General features: G+C 48.8%; 3 protein-coding genes across 3 annotated transcripts; 1 reads left to right on the top strand and 2 right to left on the bottom strand.

Moving 5' to 3' along the window:
- Positions 1-1,802: 1,802 nt before the first annotated feature.
- GLRG_03572 (uncharacterized protein) lies at positions 1,803-3,765 on the bottom strand (the record flags this gene model as incomplete). Its single annotated transcript, XM_008094257.1, has 4 exons — positions 1,803-3,100; positions 3,173-3,251; positions 3,324-3,527; positions 3,589-3,765. The coding sequence occupies 4 exons, from the start codon at positions 3,763-3,765 to the stop codon at positions 1,803-1,805; spliced, it is 1,758 nt and encodes a 585-aa protein (XP_008092448.1).
- Positions 3,766-15,360: 11,595 nt separating this feature from the next.
- Positions 15,361-15,714, top strand: GLRG_03571 (uncharacterized protein; the record flags this gene model as incomplete). The annotated part of the gene is made up of 3 exons (XM_008094256.1): positions 15,361-15,415; positions 15,491-15,547; positions 15,605-15,714. The coding sequence occupies 3 exons, from the start codon at positions 15,361-15,363 to the stop codon at positions 15,712-15,714; spliced, it is 222 nt and encodes a 73-aa protein (XP_008092447.1).
- Positions 15,715-17,196: 1,482 nt separating this feature from the next.
- Positions 17,197-18,901, bottom strand: GLRG_03570 (cytochrome P450; the record flags this gene model as incomplete). The annotated part of the gene is made up of 5 exons (XM_008094255.1): positions 17,197-17,356; positions 17,435-17,601; positions 17,666-17,980; positions 18,038-18,823; positions 18,875-18,901. The coding sequence occupies 5 exons, from the start codon at positions 18,899-18,901 to the stop codon at positions 17,197-17,199; spliced, it is 1,455 nt and encodes a 484-aa protein (XP_008092446.1).
- Positions 18,902-22,946: the final 4,045 nt, after the last annotated feature.

The raw sequence follows: 22,946 nt of genomic DNA, 5'->3' as shown, positions 1-22,946 counted from the left end.
GTGGGGGAGGATGCAGGAGAGCAAGAGAAAGATATAACTCACGCATGTTCTCCTAGCAATGCGTTTTATATAGTAGTATTGTTCGGAGCGTAACGGAGGTTTCTTGGTCTGTTTAGGTCGATGGTATTCGATTTTATAATGTTTATTATAATGACGATTTTTTCTGGTATAGCCTTCACTCGCGATTATACCTCTCTTCTAATTGCATTGCTTTTACGATGTAATAATATTATTAATAACAATTGTAGTTATTCTTATTTTCTTGCTTATAATAATAAGTTTATTGTGTTGTTCGTTTCGGGGGTTTTTTTGTTTTTTTTTTAAATTTATTTTAATTATTAAGATTAATATAAAAATAGTAATAATTATAATAATAATAATAATAATACTCCCCCCCCCCCCCCCCCCTTTCCCTTCCCCCTTTCCCTTTTTCTAACGACAGGAAAAGCCGGGCTTTCCGGCCTGCGGCGTTTCTGGGCAGACGTTAAGATGACGCCCGTCGCCCCTCCCTCCGGATCCGGCGACTTTTTGTTTTTTTCATTTTCTCTCCCGTTTTGGCGAGGACAAGTGTGTGTGGTTTCCGCCCGCCAAAGCACCCGGGGGGGTTGTTGTTACACGGAGGGAGCCACCCTCGGCACGGACGCCTCCAGCTGCGCCGCGTTCCCTGCTCCCCCGCCGTGCCAAGTAAATCAATACTAAATAGTATCTCTCTCTCGCCCAGAGACGAGTTTCTATTCTTGGGACGCCGGTCGGATACCGGACCGTTCGTCCGAGCTTGAGATCTACCTTTTTCGGTCAAGCATGGTTAAAAAGGGAGGGTATAAGTGAGGCTCGTAACGTTCATCAACTTCTAATCAGTCCGAGCGTCGAAACCGGCGCCGAGAAGGCCTGCGAGATTCGCTCTCGCGTGGCGGGGAGGGACAAGACGACGAGACATTTGGCTCACGGGGGGCAGCGGGCGAAGGCGCGACGACGACGGCCGGGCAAGAAAAGGCCTGACTAGCTTGTCGAGCCTAGCATAAGAAAACAAAAACGAAACAGTCACGGCTCATCTTGCCGGGGGGTGTGGCGTGTGTATACGATTCACTTTGCCAAGAGAGGCGCGCCAAGATGGAGGGGAAAAGAGGCAGTGGTCAGAGGGCGCAATAAACATTCATTTTCGTTCCTTGAGTTCGGGCCAAGGAGAACTTGCTACATAGGTGGCGAAGCAACATGATTTTTGTGTTTTGTTTTTTTTTTTGTCATGATCTCATTTCCCATTCCCATGATTTCCGTTTGCTGATCCGCGCAAAAACCGTGTGCTGAAGTGAAAAACAAGAAATGCGTTTCCTCGCACGAAGAAGTATTCGTGCTTCGAGACTCGCAAAACCCTCCCCGAATGTTAAAATCATCCTCTTCCGTCGACATGAAATGTGAATAAAATCAAAATGGTTTGTGAGGAATCGAAAGGGAGGGGTGTACCTCGTCCTCTCCCCCCGGTAATCCTTTCCATCTGCGTTTGTGTTGGACTGCGCGGTCAATCCGACCTCCCCTTTTATCTTCCTCCGACCAGGGTATGTAACGTAACAAAGAGGCTTCGACAGGCTTGGGAGGTATCTTCGCCAGAAGCGGTGTTGTAAAATAAACAAGGCAGTAGAATCAAATACGAACCAGGTTTTTGGAACCGGTCACCACACAACTATTTCCCTCGTTTCGTGCGGAGAAAACTTTTTGTGGAAAAACAAACACGCTTGTAGAACAACTATTGGTACACGTGCCCAAGGGTGAGGGGGCCTCTTCTTCCCTCAAGGTAGGAAGCTTCTTCAGTTGGGCATGCGCAGGATGGGGTAGAGCGGCGCTGCCGGGGCGGGCTTCGCGTCAACCTCCATAGGCTCGGGAGACTTGAGGCGGCTGGCCTTGGGAGACGACTTGGACTCTTGATCGGCGGGCTCCTCAGAGTACTCTCTTCGGTCGATGCGGTCGCGGATGTACTCGCGGAGGGCCTCGATGGTGCGCATGTTCTCGAGCCACTGGTCGTACTTCTCCTCGCGCTCGCGGGCACCCTCGCTCATGTCGGAATCGGAAGCGGGAGAGCCAACGGATGAGGCCACGGACTCGGCCTTGGGAGTGGTGGCGGCGGAGGAGTCCTCCAGGAAGATGGGAGACCTGGGCGACGAGGGAGCGGCGCGCTGGAGCATGCCTCCGGAGTAGCGTCTGCGCTCGTTGCTGTCGAAGCTGGGGCCGAGAGTGGACGCAGTCGACTGGCCAGGGAAGACGGAGCTGACAGCGGGGAGGTTGGGGTACATGACTGAAGAGGCGGTGGAGGAATGTCTCGATTGAGGAGACATGCCGGAAGAAGAGGGGCTGGGCGAGTGACCAGAGGTGTAGGACATGGTGCTCGAGGGAGGCGTGACGGCGGGGGTTCCGGTTGAGGAGACGGCGGTCAAGGGAGAGGCCATGTGAGCGGCGGACACGGCGTGGTAGGCGTCGTGGGAGACGGGAATGCCGGCGTGGGAGCCGCGGTGGCCGCCCGGAGGCGAGGGGCTGTGGCGGAGGTCGAACGTGTTCTGGCCGTGGATGTGGATGCCTTGGGTGGCCTGGTTAGCGTTCTCGTAGACGGTGCTCTGCATCTGCTCGAGGATCTGGTCGATCTGGACCAAGTCGTTCTTGGTGCGGGCGTTGGGCATGGGCGGCAGGTAGTACTGCTGAGTGAGAGGGCCGGGGCCGGAGGGGGGACCTTGGACGTGGTGCTGGACGTGGTGCTGGGGCGGAGCGGACATGTAATCAGAGCCAGGCATGGGTCCGGCGTGCAGGCCGAGAGCGCCGTGGAGGGGGAGTAGGGACCGGCCGACTTGCTGGTAAGAGGTGGGGTCGACCTGGCGGCGCTTGGCGTGGGCAAAGAAGTCGTCGACCATGTCGAAGGCGCGTTTCCGGTTGTCGTAGCCACCGTGGTGGTGGCCAATGTACTCAGATCGGGGAGGGTTCAGGGGTTGTTGGTTGAAGTACAGTCCATAGTTCGTAGATGGTTGGGGTGCATAGTAGCTAGCATGCCCAGCCTGGTGTGCGAAGGCGGCCGAGTTAGTTCGAATGTGGCCATTATGATCATAGTAGCTAGAAGAAGCTGGAGGCAAATTAGCCTCTAGTTGGGAGAAAATAGAGGACATTGGATGCGCAAACGTGAGCTCCTACATACCTTTGCCGGGCTGCGCCCTGTAGCCGTTCATGCCTTGGTCCTGGGGGGAACGAACGAGTACCGAATCATCGGCGTGGGTCTGAAGAAGAGTGTTAGTGTGAGTTCTCGCGCATTGTTGCGTGGGGGCGGTGGCGGTGGCGACGCGACTAACCTTGACGTGCTTCTTTAAGTCCTGGGGACGCTTGAATGACTTGCCGCAGAACTCGCACTTGTGAGGCTTGAGCGGGACGTGCACACGGATGTGAGAAGTGATGTGGTCACGCTTAACGGTGGTCGTTCTGCACGAGTTCCATTGGCAAGTCAAGTTGAGGTTGTTGGTGCTCTTGCGGCCGACATGGCGCTCACAAATGTGCTCCTGGTGAATTGGTTAGCGGGATGATGATGGTGATGAGCATGGCATAGTAAGAGTGACATACGTAGAGAGCCTCGGGTGAAACAAACTTGAGGTTGCAGGCGTTCCACTTGCAAATGAGGTTGTCCTCGGCGCTAGTGCTGTTGGACTGAGAGGTGTTGCTGGTAGTTGTTGAGGGAGCTGGGGTGCTGCTCTTGGGAGAGTTGCTCGCAGAGCTCTCATTCTCTTGCTTTGTCGACATGATGTGCGAATGTGATGTGGTGAGTGAGCTGCGGATTGCTCAATGAAGAGGGAAAAAAAACGACAGCCCGAAAGGGTGAGTCGAGCTGGGTCCCCTGTTTGTTTGGCGGACACCGAGTGAGTGCGGGAGTGAGGTGTGATGTTGTGTGTGTAAGTGAAGTGGGGCGCTCCGGTACTCAGGCAGTGAGTGGGTAGACGGATGTAGATGGACGATGATAGCAAAGGATGTAGACTGCCGAAACGTGATACTTGGAATAGGGCAGACAGAGGCTGGAAACGGCGGGGGGAAAGCGACGGTCAGCAACGCTTTTATGTTTTTTCTTGCCGACTCTTGCGAGACTGGGTTGTTCGTCGAGAATCTTTCCAGCTTGATCTGGGGGGCAAGGCCGGCGGCTTGTCTCTTTATTCATGAATCACATTTCCTTTCCGCTCTTCCTACCCTCCCATGAGTCTTGGCAAAGTCTTGGCGACCGGGAGTTTGCCGGGCTACCTGATGTTTGATTGGTCGAGGGTGGCGAGGGCTTCCGAGCTGATGTCGCGGATGGTGGGGAGGGACAAGCACGGGACAGCAGCGGGAGGAAAGCCGGCTCATTGACACTGTGAGACGAGAAGATACTAACTATCGAATCGTCAGCAGATTACGTGGCATGTGGAGTTAGGCAGGATCCCCTTGCACAGTGTTGGGCGGCTGCCAGATCTCATCAGCGCACACTGCCTTCCCAAGTACCCTGCCAGCACCGCGACATCCGGGCGCATACGATGCCAAGACTTTTGGCTGTCTTGGGGAGCCTTGGCAAATCTCCAGTTTTCACCTCATTCTCCCTTGGCCTAGGTCTTGGCATTAGTTAGCACTTGGCGCTCGTTGCTCCATTCTGATTCTGCACGCGCAACCGTTTCCTGTTGTCGCTGGTAGATACGGAGTACCATACCTCGCCATCAGCTGATAGCCGGAGCCAGCCAGGCTTTGCCTTTTTGTTTCCTCGTCTCGTCCTGAAAGGCACCCCCCACCTGGATCTCCTGATGGGTCTCGTGCTCTGCCATTTTTTGCGTCGTCGACCGCGAGGGACTGCGAGCGATTGTCGCTATTGAACGGTAGCCACGCGGTGGATGGGTTGATTGATTGATTGTTGCTGTCTTCGTAGCATGGTGCAACGCTCCGCATTTTGTCCGGCAGATGCTGCAGCCGTATCCGCATTCTGTGTGTCGTCTGAAGGGGAGGCCCGCGACCGTCTCAGATGGGGGAGAGCTGTTTCCGACTGAACGAACAAGCCAAGCCAAGTATTTTTGGGCCGAGGGTTTTGACCGGACGGGACAAGAAAGAGAAGGACCCACCCCCAAGACTGTCCCTCCCTGGAGAAACAAGCCGCCAAGCACTCACTATACGGATACCTGATGTCACAAGGCTAGAAGTAAAGCGTCCCCGTTGTAGGGATACTCCATACCCAGGTTCACACTGCGGATACGCATTCAGAGATTGGACGATTGATGGGGGCATGCGCATGCGCATGTCTGGCGACGATTGACACGACAGGCAAAGGGGGAGGGGAGTGGGACAATAAGCAAAGCACGAAAGGACAAGACTCGACAAGCCTTCCAAGACTGCCAAAGCCTGTTCACCCAAGATCCCTGACCCCCCAAGATTCCCCCAAGAAGCCAAGAGACCGAGAATAAAACACGGGGGACGGCGGCGGCGGCGGCGGCCACGGACGCTCTGATAAGTGCATATCCCATAACTCGATAAAAGGTGGACGGGGATTGGACCTCCCTGATGCAGCCGGCTCGTCATACCCCCTCTAATGTGCTTAACCGAGCACCTCCACCTCCCCTTTTTCGACTCGACCGTAGATGATGCCAAGATCTCGATAAGCCGGGGGGTGGCTCCCACCCTTTTTCGGGGCCAGATGACTCGACATGGTTGGTTGAGGGGCGATGACCAAGAGCAGAAAGAAGCTTTCCGCTCCTCTCTTCTTGGCCTCTCCGCCGCAGCCAAGACCTCCATGTCCTTGGCGCCAAGGGCTACGCGCAAGCCCGTCTGTTGAGTCTCCACCCCTTGGCCCACCCTCTCTCCTCGACCTGTTCGCAGCACAGTCGCCGCTCCCTCCCACTCACTTGGTCAGCGACAAGCCGTCCAAACCGGCTCGTCCACAAAGTGTTGCGCAACACTGCTTGTTGCGGCCCACGCCAGGGAAGCCGGTATGCCGGGCCTTGCCTTGGGGAACTAAGTGTTTTTGGTGCGAGGAGATGAGTGGATATCGCCAAGACCTAACACACAAAGAGGGGGGGTGAGGGGGCAAGCGGGGAGGAGTAATGTTGTGTGGTGCGTGGGAAGTAGACAGGCGAGCGACCGAATCGTGCGAATCAAAGATTGATCGAGATAGGTAGCAAAACAGATTGAAAATCAAAAACTAATCAAGGCAGCAGTGTAACTGTAGGCGAGGTCTCCTCCATGGTACCGCGACATTAAGCCAGGGACCCGAGGGGTACGTATCACCGCGTTCAAGGCGCCATCTGAGCGAGGCATGTACGTAACTACCGTGCGATACACCTCCAGATGTACCTACAGTATCCGTACAGAGTGGCATCTGTCCCGCCTGCCAAACTCCATGGGGTCGAGACTTAATTTTTAGCATCAGCAGGTACCCCCCTCCCTTCCTTCCATCTGCCACCTTTTCCATCTCCATTTGCTTGGTGGTCCAAGTATCCCTCCCTCCCTCCAATTTTTTTTTAAGTATTCTCGCTAAACCACGATCTTCTCGTCATCCGAGGCTTGCATCGTCCGCATCGCAGAACCCCCCCCCCCCCCCCCCCCGAACAACCTTTCTCAATTTAGCGCTCGTCTGTTACCTCACAACATGGATCCAATTCAAGGTGCCCGAGCCGTCGACACGTCCATGGTCAGGTGGGCGGGTCGGCCACCCTTGGCAGTTCGACCCACGCTGGCGGTACTTCAGCTGGTATCAGAAACCTCCTGAGAGCCTTTTGGAGTCCTGCGCGTCGTCCTCTTCCTCGAGGACCACAGCGCCAAGCTTAATCAACAAGAGGCAGGCACAAACTCCAGGAACGACTAGCCGTCTCACATGCTATCACATCATCAGTAATCCCGCGCGACGACGAACGGGCACTGTGCTTTTGCTGCTGCTGCTGCTGCTACCGACCACTCAATCCTAGGGCCTCCAGAACAGGACTCGAGACAGCACGAAACACGCCACTACGAGCTGGCTACGGGATACGGCCATCGGAGCCAGCCAAATCTGAGAACTTGCCGCTTCATCGCCCAGCCAAGACAAAGCCTGGGCGTCCTTGGCTGCAGATACCAAGCACCTTCGGCCTGTTGACGACCCTTGCGCCCGCCGCTTCGCCGTTCGAATGAGGCTGTGCAAGCAATGCCAAGACTTACGAGGATGGACGGTTTCGCCTTGGCCTCAACTCTCTCGCCTGCTCGAGCGGGGGGCAGCTGCTGCCAGTCCACCAACCACTCCAACCCTCCGCAGCTGATGCGCTATCAGAAGGCGAGCAATTTAAACGACGTCTTACGAGTCTTGGCATCGCTCCTCGCTCAACGTTTGGCTCGCCACTAACATTGCATTTGCGCGATTTGTGATTTGTGAGTTTCCTGCAACCGCCCGTCTCGACCTCTCTCACCTCATCATCCCCGTCAATCATCAGATTCAGTTCGAAGCCCTGGATCCGCATCGGTCGACATATGTTCCACGCTGTTGTTAACATCCCCCCAAAGAAATTAAACTTCAAGGAGGGATACCCGCACACCTTGCGCCGTCCTGTATGCCCATGACCCTCTCTATTGGTCACCCCCCATGAGAAGGCTGGCTCACTGGTGTGCCACGAGCCCGATGAGTCTGCCGTGCCACGGAAATCATATCAAGCTTTCCGGCTAAGTCTTGGGTGTCCAAGACCCGAGTGAAAAGACGGACTCGTGCCCCCGTTGGTAACAGCATCATTACTGTTTCTGCCATGATGCAATCTGTTAACAATCCGCCTCCTCTCTGAGTCTCGATGTCTGTCAGCATTGAAACCCGCCTCGTTTGGTCGACTTTTTCTTGGGCTTCTATCAGACCATTTTGCCCGTTACCCCGGCCGATCGCGACGACCCCGGCTGTCCGAGGAGACAAGACCCAAGACAAGACCCACCGCAAGGACCAAATGCGGAGGGTTGAACCGGGTGGCATATGTTCGGATATCAGTCCAACATTAGGAAGGACGCTGCAGGCTGTGCGTGCAGCTCGAGGCGGGGATCACCGCATGCCTGGCTCAACGGGTTCAAGCTACGATGCGATTGAGACTTGTTGCAGAGTGATCTTTGCTCCATTTTCATGGATACCCGCGCACTCTTGGCCTCTTTCTCACGAGCTCCATATTTTGGAAGACCGTCTTGGCTTTACCCCGGAGGTCTACTGCCTCTCCCAGCCTGCAGAGAGCGCGTTGGCAATCGGGCAAGGAATTGCGTTGCGCAACATGTCTTGGAAATCGCTAGGCGCCTTGGCCCCATCAGCTTGAGCGCTCTCAGTGGCCTTGGATTACATGAAGTCTCGGCACCAATTGGCTTATTGACGGAAACCAAGGCCCACAGCCGTCGTTTCAATCTTATACTTCCATCCATCCGTCGGCGGTGGTGAGTGATGCTCGGGCGCAGGGCAGCAGGGGCAAGTCAGAATACGGGCTGCCTTAGACGCTGACATCCGTTGCACAGAGAGATCACGCCATCATAGCGTAACCCCTCCAAAGCAAACCGAGAAAGTCTCGCGACTTGTGAGATACGGCCGGAGTTTCTCCCTCCAACACAGCAAGGCCTTGGCCTTTATCTTGGCATCATCTTGGCCTGGTGACCGTGGCGATAAAGACGGCCCCAAGACAGGTATGGTGACTGAAATGACTGCCGCCCTCCGGCACCCGGACCCCCGGCATGCCGGCAAACAAGAGGGGACAGCCCATCAAGCAATGGGCCGTGCTGTCAACTGGCGATTACCGGTACCTACCGAGTGAGGACAGCAACTTGTCTTCCCTTGGCACTTGCCTATCAGAGAATGATCTACGACACGAGCATCCGTCGTCTGCGTCGCCAAGCCCCCTCACCATCGTTCGATTCAGCAGAGCGATTTTGACCTCGAGTGGATGGACCATCTGCTTGTCATAAGTCGACGACGCAGCGAGCTGCTGCGGCCAATGTTCGACGATGGCTTCAGGCGCTTGTTATCCAAGGTATCATTCGCTGTGCGTAGTCGCCCCTCGTGGCCAAAAATATGTTTGCTCGGGACAACTAGGATTCAGGAAGCCCGCATTTTCCGCACAGTGAAACGATGCTGCGTTTCCCAGACTTCCGGTGGCTTCAGCGACGCCATGTCAGATCTCCACTTTGCAGAAAATAGATGTGACTCCATACCCCTTCATCAAGTATTGTTTGTCCCTATTTCCGTTTCCGTCTAATTCCGTTTCTCGTCACCATCCAACAGGTGGCCTTGGACCCTCCGTCAGGACCCAGCGACTCGCGCCCCATGAGACGCCAAGCATCCGATATTGCTTCGCTTTTGCTGCCAACGAAGTCGCCCTGCCGGGGAGGAGCCAAGAGAGACTTGACATTTGCGTCCCTCAAAATTTCCCTCAATCTGCGCACTCGACGCAAGACGCCCAACAGAGAAATTGGGTCAGCCAGGCTGCAGGCCGGGACCCTCACCGGTGGGCTGGACACTCGGGCGACACGAAACTACATAGGCCCATTTAGTGAGGCCTCCGGTTCTGAACGCTTCGACTCGTAATCAAAGTGTTTTGCTGCGCTTGTGCAAAAAAGAATGCTGTCTGGCACTGGCTTTCGCCGGTCATTGGATAGGTAGCCAAGGGCAAGTGAATCCTAGCCTGCTACTCAAATGCTTCCGCAAGCTCCAGGAGCTTGGAAGTGGCGATTGAACTATCCTCATCAGCAAAGAGCATGGCTGGTTCAGCAGTCGTGACGGACAGACCGTTGTAGAGTATTGCTCTTATCATCTTCCGATCAGCTACATTTGTCTTGGCTGGTAGTGCGGCTGGGGGTTGCTGGGTAAAGACTTACACGCAGATACAGCCACTTGGTCTGCGGCCAATTCGTCTCGTGAACGTCTACGAGGGAGGATGGTATTATATGGGGGTGCTGAAATGCAGCCTTTCCCATCACAAGAAGCCGCCGTCCTACCACAGCCAAAGGTTGTTCCTTGGGTGTCGGTGCATTGCCGAGACCTCGGCGAGATTTCTCGACGGCCGAATGCTGGCCCGCCGAGCACGTCTTGCTCGATGGAACTGAACACGGCATTCCCTGGCCTTGTCGAGTCTGAACGAAACGGTCAAAGAAGGCGGACGCTGCCGCATATTAACTCAGTTTACCAATTCGTAGAGTCACGCCCAATATTGCCTTTCTGTCCTCCTCCCACAAGTCAACACCAAGAAGTCTTCCCTGTCGCAGCTACCAAGACGCGACGCAAGTTCCACGGGCCTCGATGACATTGAGGGACGCACGGCCTGCTCACCGCCCGGCAACAGGTCTTCTGCGACAGGAAACGTTAGCGAGGACGATGGGCTGGTGAGACCACGTCCCCTTAACCTTCAATGACGCTCGAAACCCCTCCGGCAAGATGGCCCGCGTGACGTCTTCGTCGGCCGCGTCTCAGACGAAGGCGCGAGCCGTGTAATTCATACCGCGCAGTTCGGCGGTGACGGGGCTCTGAGGCCACAGATGTCGCCTACGAGGTGTAGAACCGGCTTGGAGCGGAACGTTGTTCGCCGACGAAGTTGGTGGCAGACTTTCTTGATGTGTGTTCCCTTCGTGAGAAATCCCAAGGCATCCTGGATCCCGCGTCATGGGAAAGCACACAGCAGAGCGGCGGGTGCTAGTGCACCCCCACGAAAAGAGTCGGGCAATCTGGTCCCATCAACCGAACGATTTCTACCGCCGTTGACGACATCTAGTCGCCAGATTGCTTGCCGACACAATCACCGTCGTCGTCGTCTGAAGGTTCTGTGTGGGCGAGTGAGCTTGCAACACGCCGAGTTCATATATTGGTGTAGGAGGTCCGCAGCTGGCTCGTCGCCGTGTTATTTTACTCGGACGGATTGAACCGATTTCGGTTCCCAATTTCTGGTCGAGGTGACGTGGAGGTGTTGATGCGTCTTATAAGACGTCATAGGAAGCGTATGTCTAGTCGCTCTTGTCAAATTGTACGATTGATCATGTTACGTAGGCATTATGCATCTTGTCTTTGCCAAAAACAAAAGTGCAGCAGCCTCTCCATGCTTGCGGGATTTGATATAGAGTTTCTAAAAACAGCTGCAGTCGTCTGGTGGATTCAAAAGGCTGATTAGAAAGCCCATAAGACTTCCATCTTCTATCATCCTTTGCTTCCCTTCTCTCTCTCTCTCTCTCTCTCTCTCTCTCTCTCTCTCTCTGGTTCTTCAGTCGACCCTGATACCTAGTTCATTACAATCATTCTCCAAATCCTGATCAACGTCATATTGCACATGGCACCTACCAAAGGGCCGTATCCTGTGGCAGAAAACAAGACAGATCACGTCCATGAAGCCTCCCCACGCTGATACGCTGCACCATCTTGGTGTCCTCGCATACGTACTCAGCTTTGATACCTTTCGCACGTCTTCGCATCCGGTATCCTCTGTCGCCGCGGCTCGGCCTTTACTTTTGTCCCGATGATGTCCTTCCAAGACGCTTTGCTTCTTCCGTGTTTAATACTCCAATACAGTACAAAATACCTGGCAGTGCACAGAACTTGCAGGATTACATAGATTTCACTTTATCACAGGAGGCTCATGCTGGTGTGGCGGGTCGTATTGGCTACGTCATGTGCGATGTCACCTGACCGACCTCGGCACTTAATGCACTTCTATGGGCCTTCAGTATGACCCCTATTTTCTGTGTGCCCTAGCTCGTGAGACTATAACTGTATAAACATTGACAGCTGTCACCCTTTTTGGATATCGCCATAGCGAGATTCGGAGAGTCTTCAGAGTTCTGCAGAAGTCTGCGTCTTTCTACGCCAATCGGCGCAGTTAGCTGCAGATGTGGCCGGTACCCGAATTGTCATGGACTCGAGTACTGTTTCAATTGAAGATGCAGCTTCTCCCAGGGCTCTCAAGAAGTGTATTTCAACTAACATTGGGCTCATAAGACGTAGAACAGCATCAGCATTCATCTATAGGCTGTTTGTTCCTACCAAACAACCAAGACGGCGGCATACGCAGCCGTGCTGGTTAAACCATCTTTCGCCTCATTGAGACATAACGCCATTAATATACCAAAGGCCGTGAAAAGAACTGTCGTTAAGGCAAGTAGGTGATGTATACCGCCCGCGGTTCAACACCATCATCCACATAGGGCCAACGAGGAAGACGCCTCCAGCGGCGGCGATTACGAGGCGCTCTTTGAAGCCGCGATACCAAATCTTCGCCACATTGCTTCCATATGTGCCAAATTAACTCGCTGGGTGAATTGCGACTGACTTTCCATGGTTTGAGGGGGTCAACGCTGATTTTTATCGCACTGGCAAGGACACTATCGATGTTGTGGTTGAGAACATAGTTGTCAGCTTCGTACTCTCCCGTACGAAGGAATGAGTCCCAGATTGATTTTGAGCGGCTATCTATGTATTCAAAGTCTTGCAGAGACTTTTCTGTGGTGGACAAGCAAGTCAATGGGCTCCTGACCAACGCGGGAAACCAGAGACGCGTAAGCCCAAGGTGCAAGTGTTCGAAAAGGGGAAAACGCCGCACTGTCACGAGTTGGAGCACACATCAGGGCATATGAGGATTTAGGTCTAAAAGATTTAATTCTATGTAAGTGAAAGCGAAGTAAGTGAAGTCCTATATATAGGGAACGAATGTGAAACATCACGTGATAAAGCACCTGACAGTGCTGTTGAAGGAGGTGGAAATACATGAAGCTATCGTGACACGCACACTGTACTGCTCAAGTGTATGCTCCCATCCGGGCGACTCGCTGCCGTTACGGCGCAGCTCAAATACGCGTCTCACCTGCTGGCACTGAAGCTTACGGATTCGCATCCGTTGCACCTCGGCAAAGTTGATTCGAAATCGCGTTCCATCCCCGGAAGATGGTGAGGTGGGGCCGACGTTTGCGGTGTCGCACCTCCCACATCTGTGTACCCAATTTGCCGAGGGATGGACACGGTATAGTGAGGCTCGGGGCTCACTCGTGTGATCAGGGTGTCGAGGTGATGATCAATAGCCCAGTTTCCTGGGTTGTTGCGGTCAAGCATGCAGGGAGTATGGTGTCGACCATGGCTGGTGGAACGGTCACGTTGGGCTGATCGGAGGCTTTCCAACCACCTGTTGTCGTTGCTGTTGCTGTTGTAGGGCTTGCCAGAGGACTGTGGTCGGTTCCCGTTCGAGAACCTGCGCGTACGGTAATCAAAGCCATCGGTTTCGTCGTCATAGTCTCCAGTGGAAGGCTCAGCAAAAAGAAACATGCTCGATAGGAAACGAGATGCTTACTAGCAAGACATTACTTATTACGTGCATGTTGAGGTCCAGTACGCTGCTCTATCAAGTAATCTGCCGAGGCCACGTAGAAGCGGTGGATTGGGATAAAATGATACTTATCTGCAAGACAACTGCAGCAACCCGGACCGCAGCGATAATGTCCCTCCAAATAAATGCAGGAGAGTCCGAAATCCCCGACTCCCTCGGGGACAAGCCGTTTTCCTCTGCAGCCTGAGCCTCTTTATTTCAAGGTACGAAAAAACACCATTATTAACGACAGTGAAACATCCATATCCACAGAAATCAGAACCGAGAGCCAGTGTTGTCATTGAATCATGGCTATGAACGTATGAATACAATCCTTTGGCACCCGTCACCATTCCACGGTGACCACGCGCCAAGAATCCCCATCGTCGGATCTCTTCGAGAAGTCTGAACAGCATATCCATGGCCAGCACCCATACCCTCGCCTACACCCCGTCAATGTACAAATATGCTTGTGGGGCCTCTGAGATGTTTAAAGCCACACATTGTATAGTTATCAGCGTTTCCGATTTGTGATAACAATCATATTGGGTAGTCACTGATATCCAGGTTTATGAACTTGCAATGAAATGAGCGAAGACGGTCTTTGCTTCCACTCCCTTGCTGCGAGAACAAGCAAATAGCATATGAACGAGGAAGCGGGGCTCGGACGACGTGACCACCAAAGTGTTGGAAAAGAATAACGACATGCATAGGTCTCGCCAGCAGCCTTGTGAGGAAAGCTCCAGATGGGAGGAGAGACAGTATCCAAGGCATGATACTCTTAACGCTAATGTAGCATAGCAATCGCCAGAGGTAACGTAGGAGTGCAGCTGTACGGCCAGTTCCAGCAGCGATTTCCATCATGGCAGTGCATGGTCATGCAGCGCCTTGCAGATTACCCCCACAATGTTATCCTCCTCCAGGTATGGGACTGACTCGGCGGGCTGAAACACCCACCCCTGCTTGTCAAGCTTTATTAAGCACACGAAGAAATGTGTTGTCATCGGTAGGGAGATAGGGCTACTGTTGACCACCGGTTCCAAGGAGCTTTGATGTCCCTAGGCCCGACCCGCTCTCCGGGGCCAGTCCATCTTGGCGGCCGCCGTGCAGGTTGATTCTTGGCCCACTCGATGGCTTTCCAGCCATGATTCAGTATATTACTGCTGGTGCAATGATGTCAGGTGCTTACCGGTGGAACACGATGGAGAGTTGGCCATATTCGGATATTGTTACAACGCTACACTCATCTTCAGCTAAGTGATCCTATTGTTGACTTCTTGAGTCTGATGCCAGCCCGACTCTGACAGATGAGTCGGAAGAAGCAGAGCAACTTTTGATCACGCGAATAAAAACAGACGCTGGAGCGCGGAAGAGGCGGGAATCGGCCTACACGGGCGAGATGGAAATCGGGCCACGCGGACTGAGGATGGCCAGACTTGTCCATTGTGAGTACCTCAGGACATGGCTCTTCGGTGCCGAATCGCACGTTCCGAACCATGCCCCCCTTTGCAACCCCATCGGTCCCACAATTCCGGGGGAGCACCCCAGAGTGGAAAAACGGAGCAAGGAAAGCAATATACGAGCTACATTACGGATATATCTGCAATGGAACTTGGTCAAGCGATCTGCGGCTAACATTCCTCAAAGAGCACTCTTCCCGTCAAAACCCGGCTGTGGGCAGGAATCCTGTATAGGAAGGAAGAAAGACATACAGATCAACGTACGAGTAAACGACGCAAAACCGAGCCATTCGCCCGGCATTGCCGTCCAAGTTTTCTGGGTCGAGCTGGCTCGGCCTGGTTCGATCGCATTGTCGGACAAGGCGAAGGCACCGTGTTTTGGGAATCTTACTAGTAAAGCTTGGTTTGCTATTGTCTCCACTTCCCGTCTGTTCTATAGTGGTGATCTTAGGAAGCAATGCCGGTAATAGCAACTAAGCTCTCGCGCTCTAGAAACTTATCTAAATTATCTATAAAAAGTATGTCGACTAGCTCGATCTTATCTTCCATCCTCACCATCCTCTACCCCTTCACATCTCTACTGACAGTCTGCTCACGATTACCACACCGACAACATGAAGATGCAGATCACCATTGTCCTCTCGGCCTTGTTGGCCGCTGTCGCTGCCTGTGAGCAAGCCCTACCGTGTTTCTATCATTTAGTGCATACTTGGGAATAATACTGACGCTTAATCTCTCAAATAGCCCCCGTCGTTCCCGTTCCCGCCGAACTTGGGGAGCGCGCATGCAACCCGCTTGGTCGTAAGTGTGCTTCCTATATGCTGTGGCGGTTCGGGCTCCATATTAACCCCCCACTAGAAGACTGCATTGCCGGCAACAACTGCTGCTCTGGGTTCTGCGACCTTCCTCCCGGCAGGAACACCGGCATGCCCGTATGCGTCACACAACTGACCAACCCCCGCCAATAAGCAGTCCTGTTGTTGCAGATACATATGTAGTTGGGGGTCTTGGCATTGCGGCCTTTTTTTGTTGAACCTCTGGCTGTGCACGTGTGAGAAAGCAACATGGGGGATTATGTCTTCCTGTTATTATGCTGGGATAAGCCCCGCCGCCTGAATGAAGCACAGGATTGGTTTTCCGTGCGCAGGAGATGGCATGGCCCTCTGCACTACCTACATGTAGATTACGGTGATGTATGCCCAATCAAGGGGCCCTGTGAGAGTGCTAATTACGCGCCTGCCTATCTCAAAAAACTGCGAGACCGAGGGGCGCGACGAGAGGCATGTTTGTTACTACTACATAGCAGTACGGATATGTAAAGCTGTATTAGATAAATTGTGGTTCCACCACTGTGCAAGCGTCATACGACTCGTAGTAACGTAACAGTCGCGTCTAGGGTTGGGTACCCAGTAGTGTACCTTTGCCGAGGTTCTAACATTACCGCGGTAAAGTGCCCCTTTCTTCACTACTACCTCTTTCCTATTACATGTAGTTATTCTAGAATGGTGGTAATATTGCTGTATAGGTATGCTATAGCATAACTAACGTTACGATGCCTACTGTCTAGTTCCGAGGTTAGACGTCAACCATACTTAGACGGGCAACTTAGCTAGGCGTCGCGTGCGTAGTTACCGCCGTGACAGGAGGAAGTATCAGTAATGTATACGCGTAGCGAGCGGCGCATCATGGCGAGCGGCGCACCTTATGAAAAGGGGGCTCATTAGGGTGGGCTGCACGCGAAGATGCTGTTATATAATTAGTAGGAGGCCTTAGGTATTTCCTAACAGCGTTTCTGCGTACATTCAACCCCAAAAGAAACCGTTTTTCATAAGGTGCGCCGCTCGCTATGCGTATGCGTTATAGCAAATTCAACTGCTCCGTATCTTTAGGAATATATACTGGAAACGTGTAGGGTAAACAGGGGACCTATGCGGTGCAGTGACATATATAGAAACACCAGCAACTACTAAGGCGGCACAAAATGCTTCATTTGATCAGCTCAAAAGGGGTTGCTCTGATCTCGACGAGTTGTCACCTAGATCAGAGCAAGGCCAGAGGCGACCAAAGGAGCAAATGCTCCCAAGGCTCTTGTTTTATCACGATCGAAGGTAAAACATAGAGAGGCCCTAGGTTTAATCAGGGAAAAGATAGGTAAGAAGAAAAAAGGCATGTCAAAAGTGCATTGTCCCTCTATCTGCCTCGCTAAGCTGCTGGCCTTTTTATCCTCTGATCAGCACACGCTTAGGTAATTCCCGCTGTCTATCAACATCTGGTCCATACCCGTCCCACTTGAACAATTCGGTGCGAACTCTCCCAAAGGGCCGCCTCAAAGCTACAGATCAACGCTATGCATAGAGAGGTACTCGAACCAAGAGTATGCTCGGTAGAGTAGCGGCAGGCTGAGCACGTTCGTTGAGATGGAGTTACACCCAAACGGCACCTTCTAATCATCATCTTGTCCTGGGTGTCAAGTACACCTTCACGGGTCCCTTCTCCCATAGTAGGTAAACCTCGCTTTCATGGTACCACTTGTGGATGTCTTCCGTGGGTCGGATCTCAAAGTTCCAGATCAGTCTGGCCAAGACCAGGCGTACCTCTGAGTTGGCGAGACTAACAACCCAGGGAAGGCTCTGTTAGCAAATGTTGCGATGACTCGAGCAGGATATACTGCAGCAGAGCAGCACTCACTTCTTTCCAATGCAGTTTCGCGCGCCGATCGAGAAAGGTTGAAATGCTTTCCTAGCATCGTTCACGAACCTGGGGTCGTCCAGCCATCGTTCCGGGATGAACTCCTCAACTCTGGCCCAATGGTCGGGGTTGTGGTACATGGCCCATTGCCAAATGTCGATAGTTGTCTAAAATGCAAGCGCGAAGTCAGTTTCAACCTCATCTAACTGGGTACAGCAGGAACACTCATACACCCTCGGGGATAAACTCGCCCAGAACATCGATGCCCCCTTCTTTAACCATACGCGGCTGGCCCCCAGGAGCCGGAGGATACAACCGCATACTCTCGTTTAACACAGCCGACATGTACGTGAGCTTTTGGACGCTGAGCATGTTAATCTGATTCTCGCTTGCGAATGCTGACAGGACCTCATTGGTGAGCTTCTCCAGACAATCAGGATTCGTTGCCAAGAAAAAGGTCGTTGCGGAAAGCGCCGTAGCCGTCGTCTCAGAGCCAGCACCAATCAATATAAACGAGTTTGAGACAAGCTCGTCAAAGGTCATCGACTGTCATTGATCAGCAAAAGACACTTCGTGGCCAGGTATGCTCCGATTCAAACTCACAGAGCCTGCTGTTTCGGACTTTCTAATCATGGCATCCATGAAATCCGGACGACGCGTCCCGAGATCCAACCTCTTCCGCACTTTTTCTCTTGTCAGCGTCATGTTCTCGGCTAACTTCGTAACCAGATTTCGGGGAATAGTCAGGTTAAGCAATGGGCCAATCCATGGCAGCCGCTTGCTGGCAGTTAAGAAGGATAGGTTCTTGACACTCTGGAAGATAAGAGCGACCCAAGGGTGATACGTCCCGCCATCCAGACACCCAAAAGGCTCGCCAAACGACAAGTCACCAATGATATCGAAGGTCGCATAGTTAAACCACTTCACTACATCGATGGGACCTGGGCCGCCCTTTGCTGCCTCATGGAGTTTCTCAAAGAGCTTGTCGACATATTCCTTGATGATGGGCTCCTGATCCAACATTGACTGCGCGGAGAATCCGTGGGAAAGCACACGGCGGAAGCGTTGGTGATCTTCACGGTTGGCACCGAGGATGTTGTTTCGGAATGCCATGTTATGCGACGGGTCTTTCTGGTTCTCGCCCTTCTTGTTGTGGCCTTTCACAATTTCATGGGCTTCAGGGTGGTTGATGGATATGTGTGTAGGGCCGACTCGGACCAAGGGGCCATATTGTTGATGAAGCTTCAAGATCGTGCGATGGGCTTGCCCAGACGTGTAGAGGCGGAAGTAAGGGAGGTAGGAGATTGCCCAGAGCTTAGGACCCGGGATTTTACGTAGAGGGCTGAAGAAGAGTTGGTAGATGGCGTAGCCGAGGAGGTAGGCTAGAAGCTGGGAAGTGTTAGAAATGGCCCACTAAGTTGACTGTGGCGATGACCTTACTCCCACAAGTGCGACGGCTGGCGCCATTATTGCTAGGGACATGCCCTTGGCTTCGTTATCCAAGTATAGTAGCATCATGACGTTGAACAATCCCAAAGATGTCGTTAGGCTTTGGTGATGCCGCAAAACGACGAAGGCTTGGATGGTCGACAGCAGTTACTGGATGGACTCTCTCTATTAAATACCCACCGATGACATCTGAAAGGGGTGTTCATCGGCGGTACGGGATCTAATACGCTCCGAACAGTAGAGTCTACCCGGCGATCTCCCATGCGGGTAACGGCAATAGTCAGTGCACCGTGGCCGACGATACGACTATGGTTGCATCAGAAACAACAGGAGGTGGGGCTGGGGCCCTGTTAGCCCTGGCGATCAATACATGGGATAACACTGATGCCGCTACGGGTTGCCGGTAAAATGCCAGTGTGCTTTTGGTAGTCTGCCCACTGAGTGATTTAAGCCTATTTTGGAAGGTACTGCCACCACTGCCACAGATAAAATAATCATATTCTATCACCCTAACTCTAGGTAACCCAGACCCTAACCACTAACCTTATGTATCTCGTATAGCTACGTAGGCTTTTAAAGATATGTAGGGTCAGTGGTTAGGGTCTTGGTTAGGGTCTACGTAGTAGGTTACCTAGAGTTAGGGTAATAGAATATAGTATGTGTAGCTTTTATGTGGTAATCCTTCTAGATTGGGTTAGACACTGGCCGCCGACCAAAATTGCACTGGTATTTTACTGGCAACCCCGCTACGGATACTCTCACCCCAGACCAGCTTCTCTGTGCGAGATTTGGTTAACTGTTGAACATACCGTTAAAGTGGGCACATATGGCGGCAACTGGGCACGGTTCTTTTGGGTCATTCGGTTGAAATGGACAGACAGTGACGTTTAGAGACAATTACTGTTGGTATCACAGGGGGGTTCATACGTATGGATTGGGCAGTACTTACATCGTATTGTTGCTAGTTATTGAAGACTAGGAGAAGCTGTCGCCGTTGCCAGCGCCGTTTGGTAGGTATATGGGTATCCCCCCAACCGCGATAAGGCCCCATCTCCACAGCGGGCACCAATCATAACCCCACAAAGGTCAAGAAATGTACAGTACTTCTATCTACGCCTATTTTTGCCTATACCAGAGGTACTAACGATTTCCCTCTCTTTGAAGAGCCACGCTATAAGTTAGGTAATCATGGATTCTTGTTAAATAATAGGGATTGTAATGGTTGATTGATTGTGTTGTTGTATGTGTAACTATGGTGAAATCCCTTGGGAATAGGGAAATCCCCCTATTTCTTGGTTGGGAAATCCCGGGCCAATCCTGGCGATAATATTGGTGAAATCACCATTGAAGTGGGGCGATTTCACCGCCCATTCCCCGGCGATTCGCCGTGGGGCAACCGTGCATTCGACGGTGAATTCACGTGTACTTTCGCCACATTTGACAATTCTTATCACGCGAGTGTAGTGCAGAGAAATAAGTGGAGATAGGCCCTTATCGCCAGGGTTAGGAAAAATACTTTAAGTATTAAGTCCAGGGTTAGGAATAAGTATACTTAAGTAAGTATTTCAAGGTTAAATACTTACTTAAGTATACTTACTAAGGTTAAATACTTACTTAAGTATACTTATTAAGGTTAAATACTTACTTAAGTATACTTAAGTATACTTAAGTATACTTAATAAGTAAATAAAAATAAATAAAGATAATAAGAAATTAAAAAGAATTATATAATAATTCTATATATAGTAATTTTTAACTAAATATAAAAAAAACCTAACTTTAAATAAAAACTTTATAATTTATTTTATTAACTAATTAATTATATATTATAACTAATATAATTAAAATAAGTAATATAGAAAATATATAAATAGTTATATATAAAGTAAGTATATATAATATAATTTATTTATATTATATAATACTTATTTAAGTAAGTAATATAAATAGTATTTTTAAATATATATTATATATAAAGAGTTAATAAAAAAATATAAATTTAATATAAGTGTTAAGGCCTTTTAGGTATAGCTAAATTATATATATATATATACTAGCTTATATAGTATATATAAAAATATATAGAAATATATTTTAAGCTATAGTTACTATTCTAGATTTAATAATATTTTTATTTCCTATTTAGGTAGACGCCCTATTTTTTAATCTTAGTTTTTAAAACTCTATTTTTAGTATATATACTAATATATATTATATTTTATCTAGAGAAAAATATAATATAAATATAAGTTATATTTACTTAAATATTTTAATATATAGTTACTAAAAATAAAAACTATACTAGTAAACCCTTATAATAATTCTTAAATCTATACTATATATTAATTATATAATTTATTATCTTAAGTTAAGCCTTATAAGTATTATATTTTTAAAAAAGTATAATTCTTTATATAAAATATAGTTTTAACTCTCTAATTATATATTTTAAATAAAGTAAGTATATATATAAATATATATAAAGTAAGTATATATATATTTAGTTTATATAATATATCTTTAGGGTACTTTTTTCTAAAAAAGTAACTTTATTAATATTTAACTTATATAATATATTTCTAAGGTACTTTTTTAATATATTAGTTATATAATATATCCTTAGGGTACTTTTTTCTAGAAAAGTAACTTTCTTAATATCTAAGTTATATAATATATCCTTAAGGTACTTTTTTCTATAAAAGTAACTTTATTAATATCTAAGTTATATAATATATCTCTAAGGTACTTTTTTTAGAAAAGTAACTTAAGTAATATTTAACTTATTAAAATACTTAAAAAAGAAAATAAGTAATTAATTAATTAATATCTAACTAAGTATATAATAACTAATAACTTTATAACTAATAACTTAATAATAAACTATTTTAAAACTAATAACTTAATAACTAATAACTTAACTACTTTATAAATAACTACTAAATAACTACTAAATAACTAAAATATATAAATACTTAAAGTAAGTTTATATATTATATCTTACTTCTTTATAGTATTTATAGTATTTATAATATCTATATTACTATTATCTAAACTATAAAGATCTTCTAATTTATTTAAATTAGAAACTTTTTAGTTTTTTAATAATATAATAGCTTTAATAATAGAAGGACTTAATCTATTTCTATTTTTAGTAATAATATTACTAGAAATAGAAAATATTCTTTTTATAGCAGCTAAAGTAGCTAGAATAGCTAGATATCTTCTAGCTATTATAAATAAAATAGGAAATTTAGAAGTATTATTTTTTTAGTATAGTAAAGTATTAACCTATTATTATTAGTAACTATTAATATAAATATAAAAATATATATAAGAATAATATATAAAAGTATTTATATTATATATATATATATAAAATAATATATATATATAATATAGGTTTAATATAAATATATACTTACTAATTTAGGTAAAGGAGGTTCTTTTAGATATATTAAGTATTCTAACTTTATATTAGACTCTAGAGCATATAAGTTATCTTTAGAGTTAGAATCCTTAGTAAAATAAATATTAGAAGTTTTTTTTACTATATTAAAATCTTCTATTTCTATTTTAACCTTATAAAATAGTATTAATATATATATAACTAAATAAATAAGTAAACTATATTACTTATATATTATATTCTTCTTCTAAAAAAGTAATAATATCTTCTTTTATAGTAAGATAAAAGTTTAATATATTATTAGACTTAAAGTAATAATATTTAAATCTAGGATCTAATATAAGACCTAATATATAAGCTTTATACTCTTATAAGTCTACTATAAATAGCTTTCTAGGAAAGTATTTTTTTAACTTTTCTAGACCTTTCGGGCTCGTAGTGATAGAAATAGGGTAATAAATATCCTCCAAGTTGTACTAAGCTAGCAAACACCTACATATACGGGATGAATGAGTCCTCAGTGCTGATAGTCAAAGTAAAGTAGTCTCGGTCGAAACGGCCAAGTCGCAACGGGTCTAAGGAGGGGAAAAAGACGGGTTCGCATCCTCCAGCATCGGCGCGAGGAAGATATAATCGCTCCTCGTAAGACTAAGCGGG

This window comes from Colletotrichum graminicola, assembly GCF_000149035.1.
Source record: "Colletotrichum graminicola M1.001 genomic scaffold supercont1.11, whole genome shotgun sequence".
NCBI classification, from domain to species: Eukaryota; Fungi; Ascomycota; class Sordariomycetes; order Glomerellales; family Glomerellaceae; genus Colletotrichum; species Colletotrichum graminicola.
Note: the sequence above shows the minus strand (reverse complement) of the source record. Positions and strands in the feature narration are given on the sequence as shown.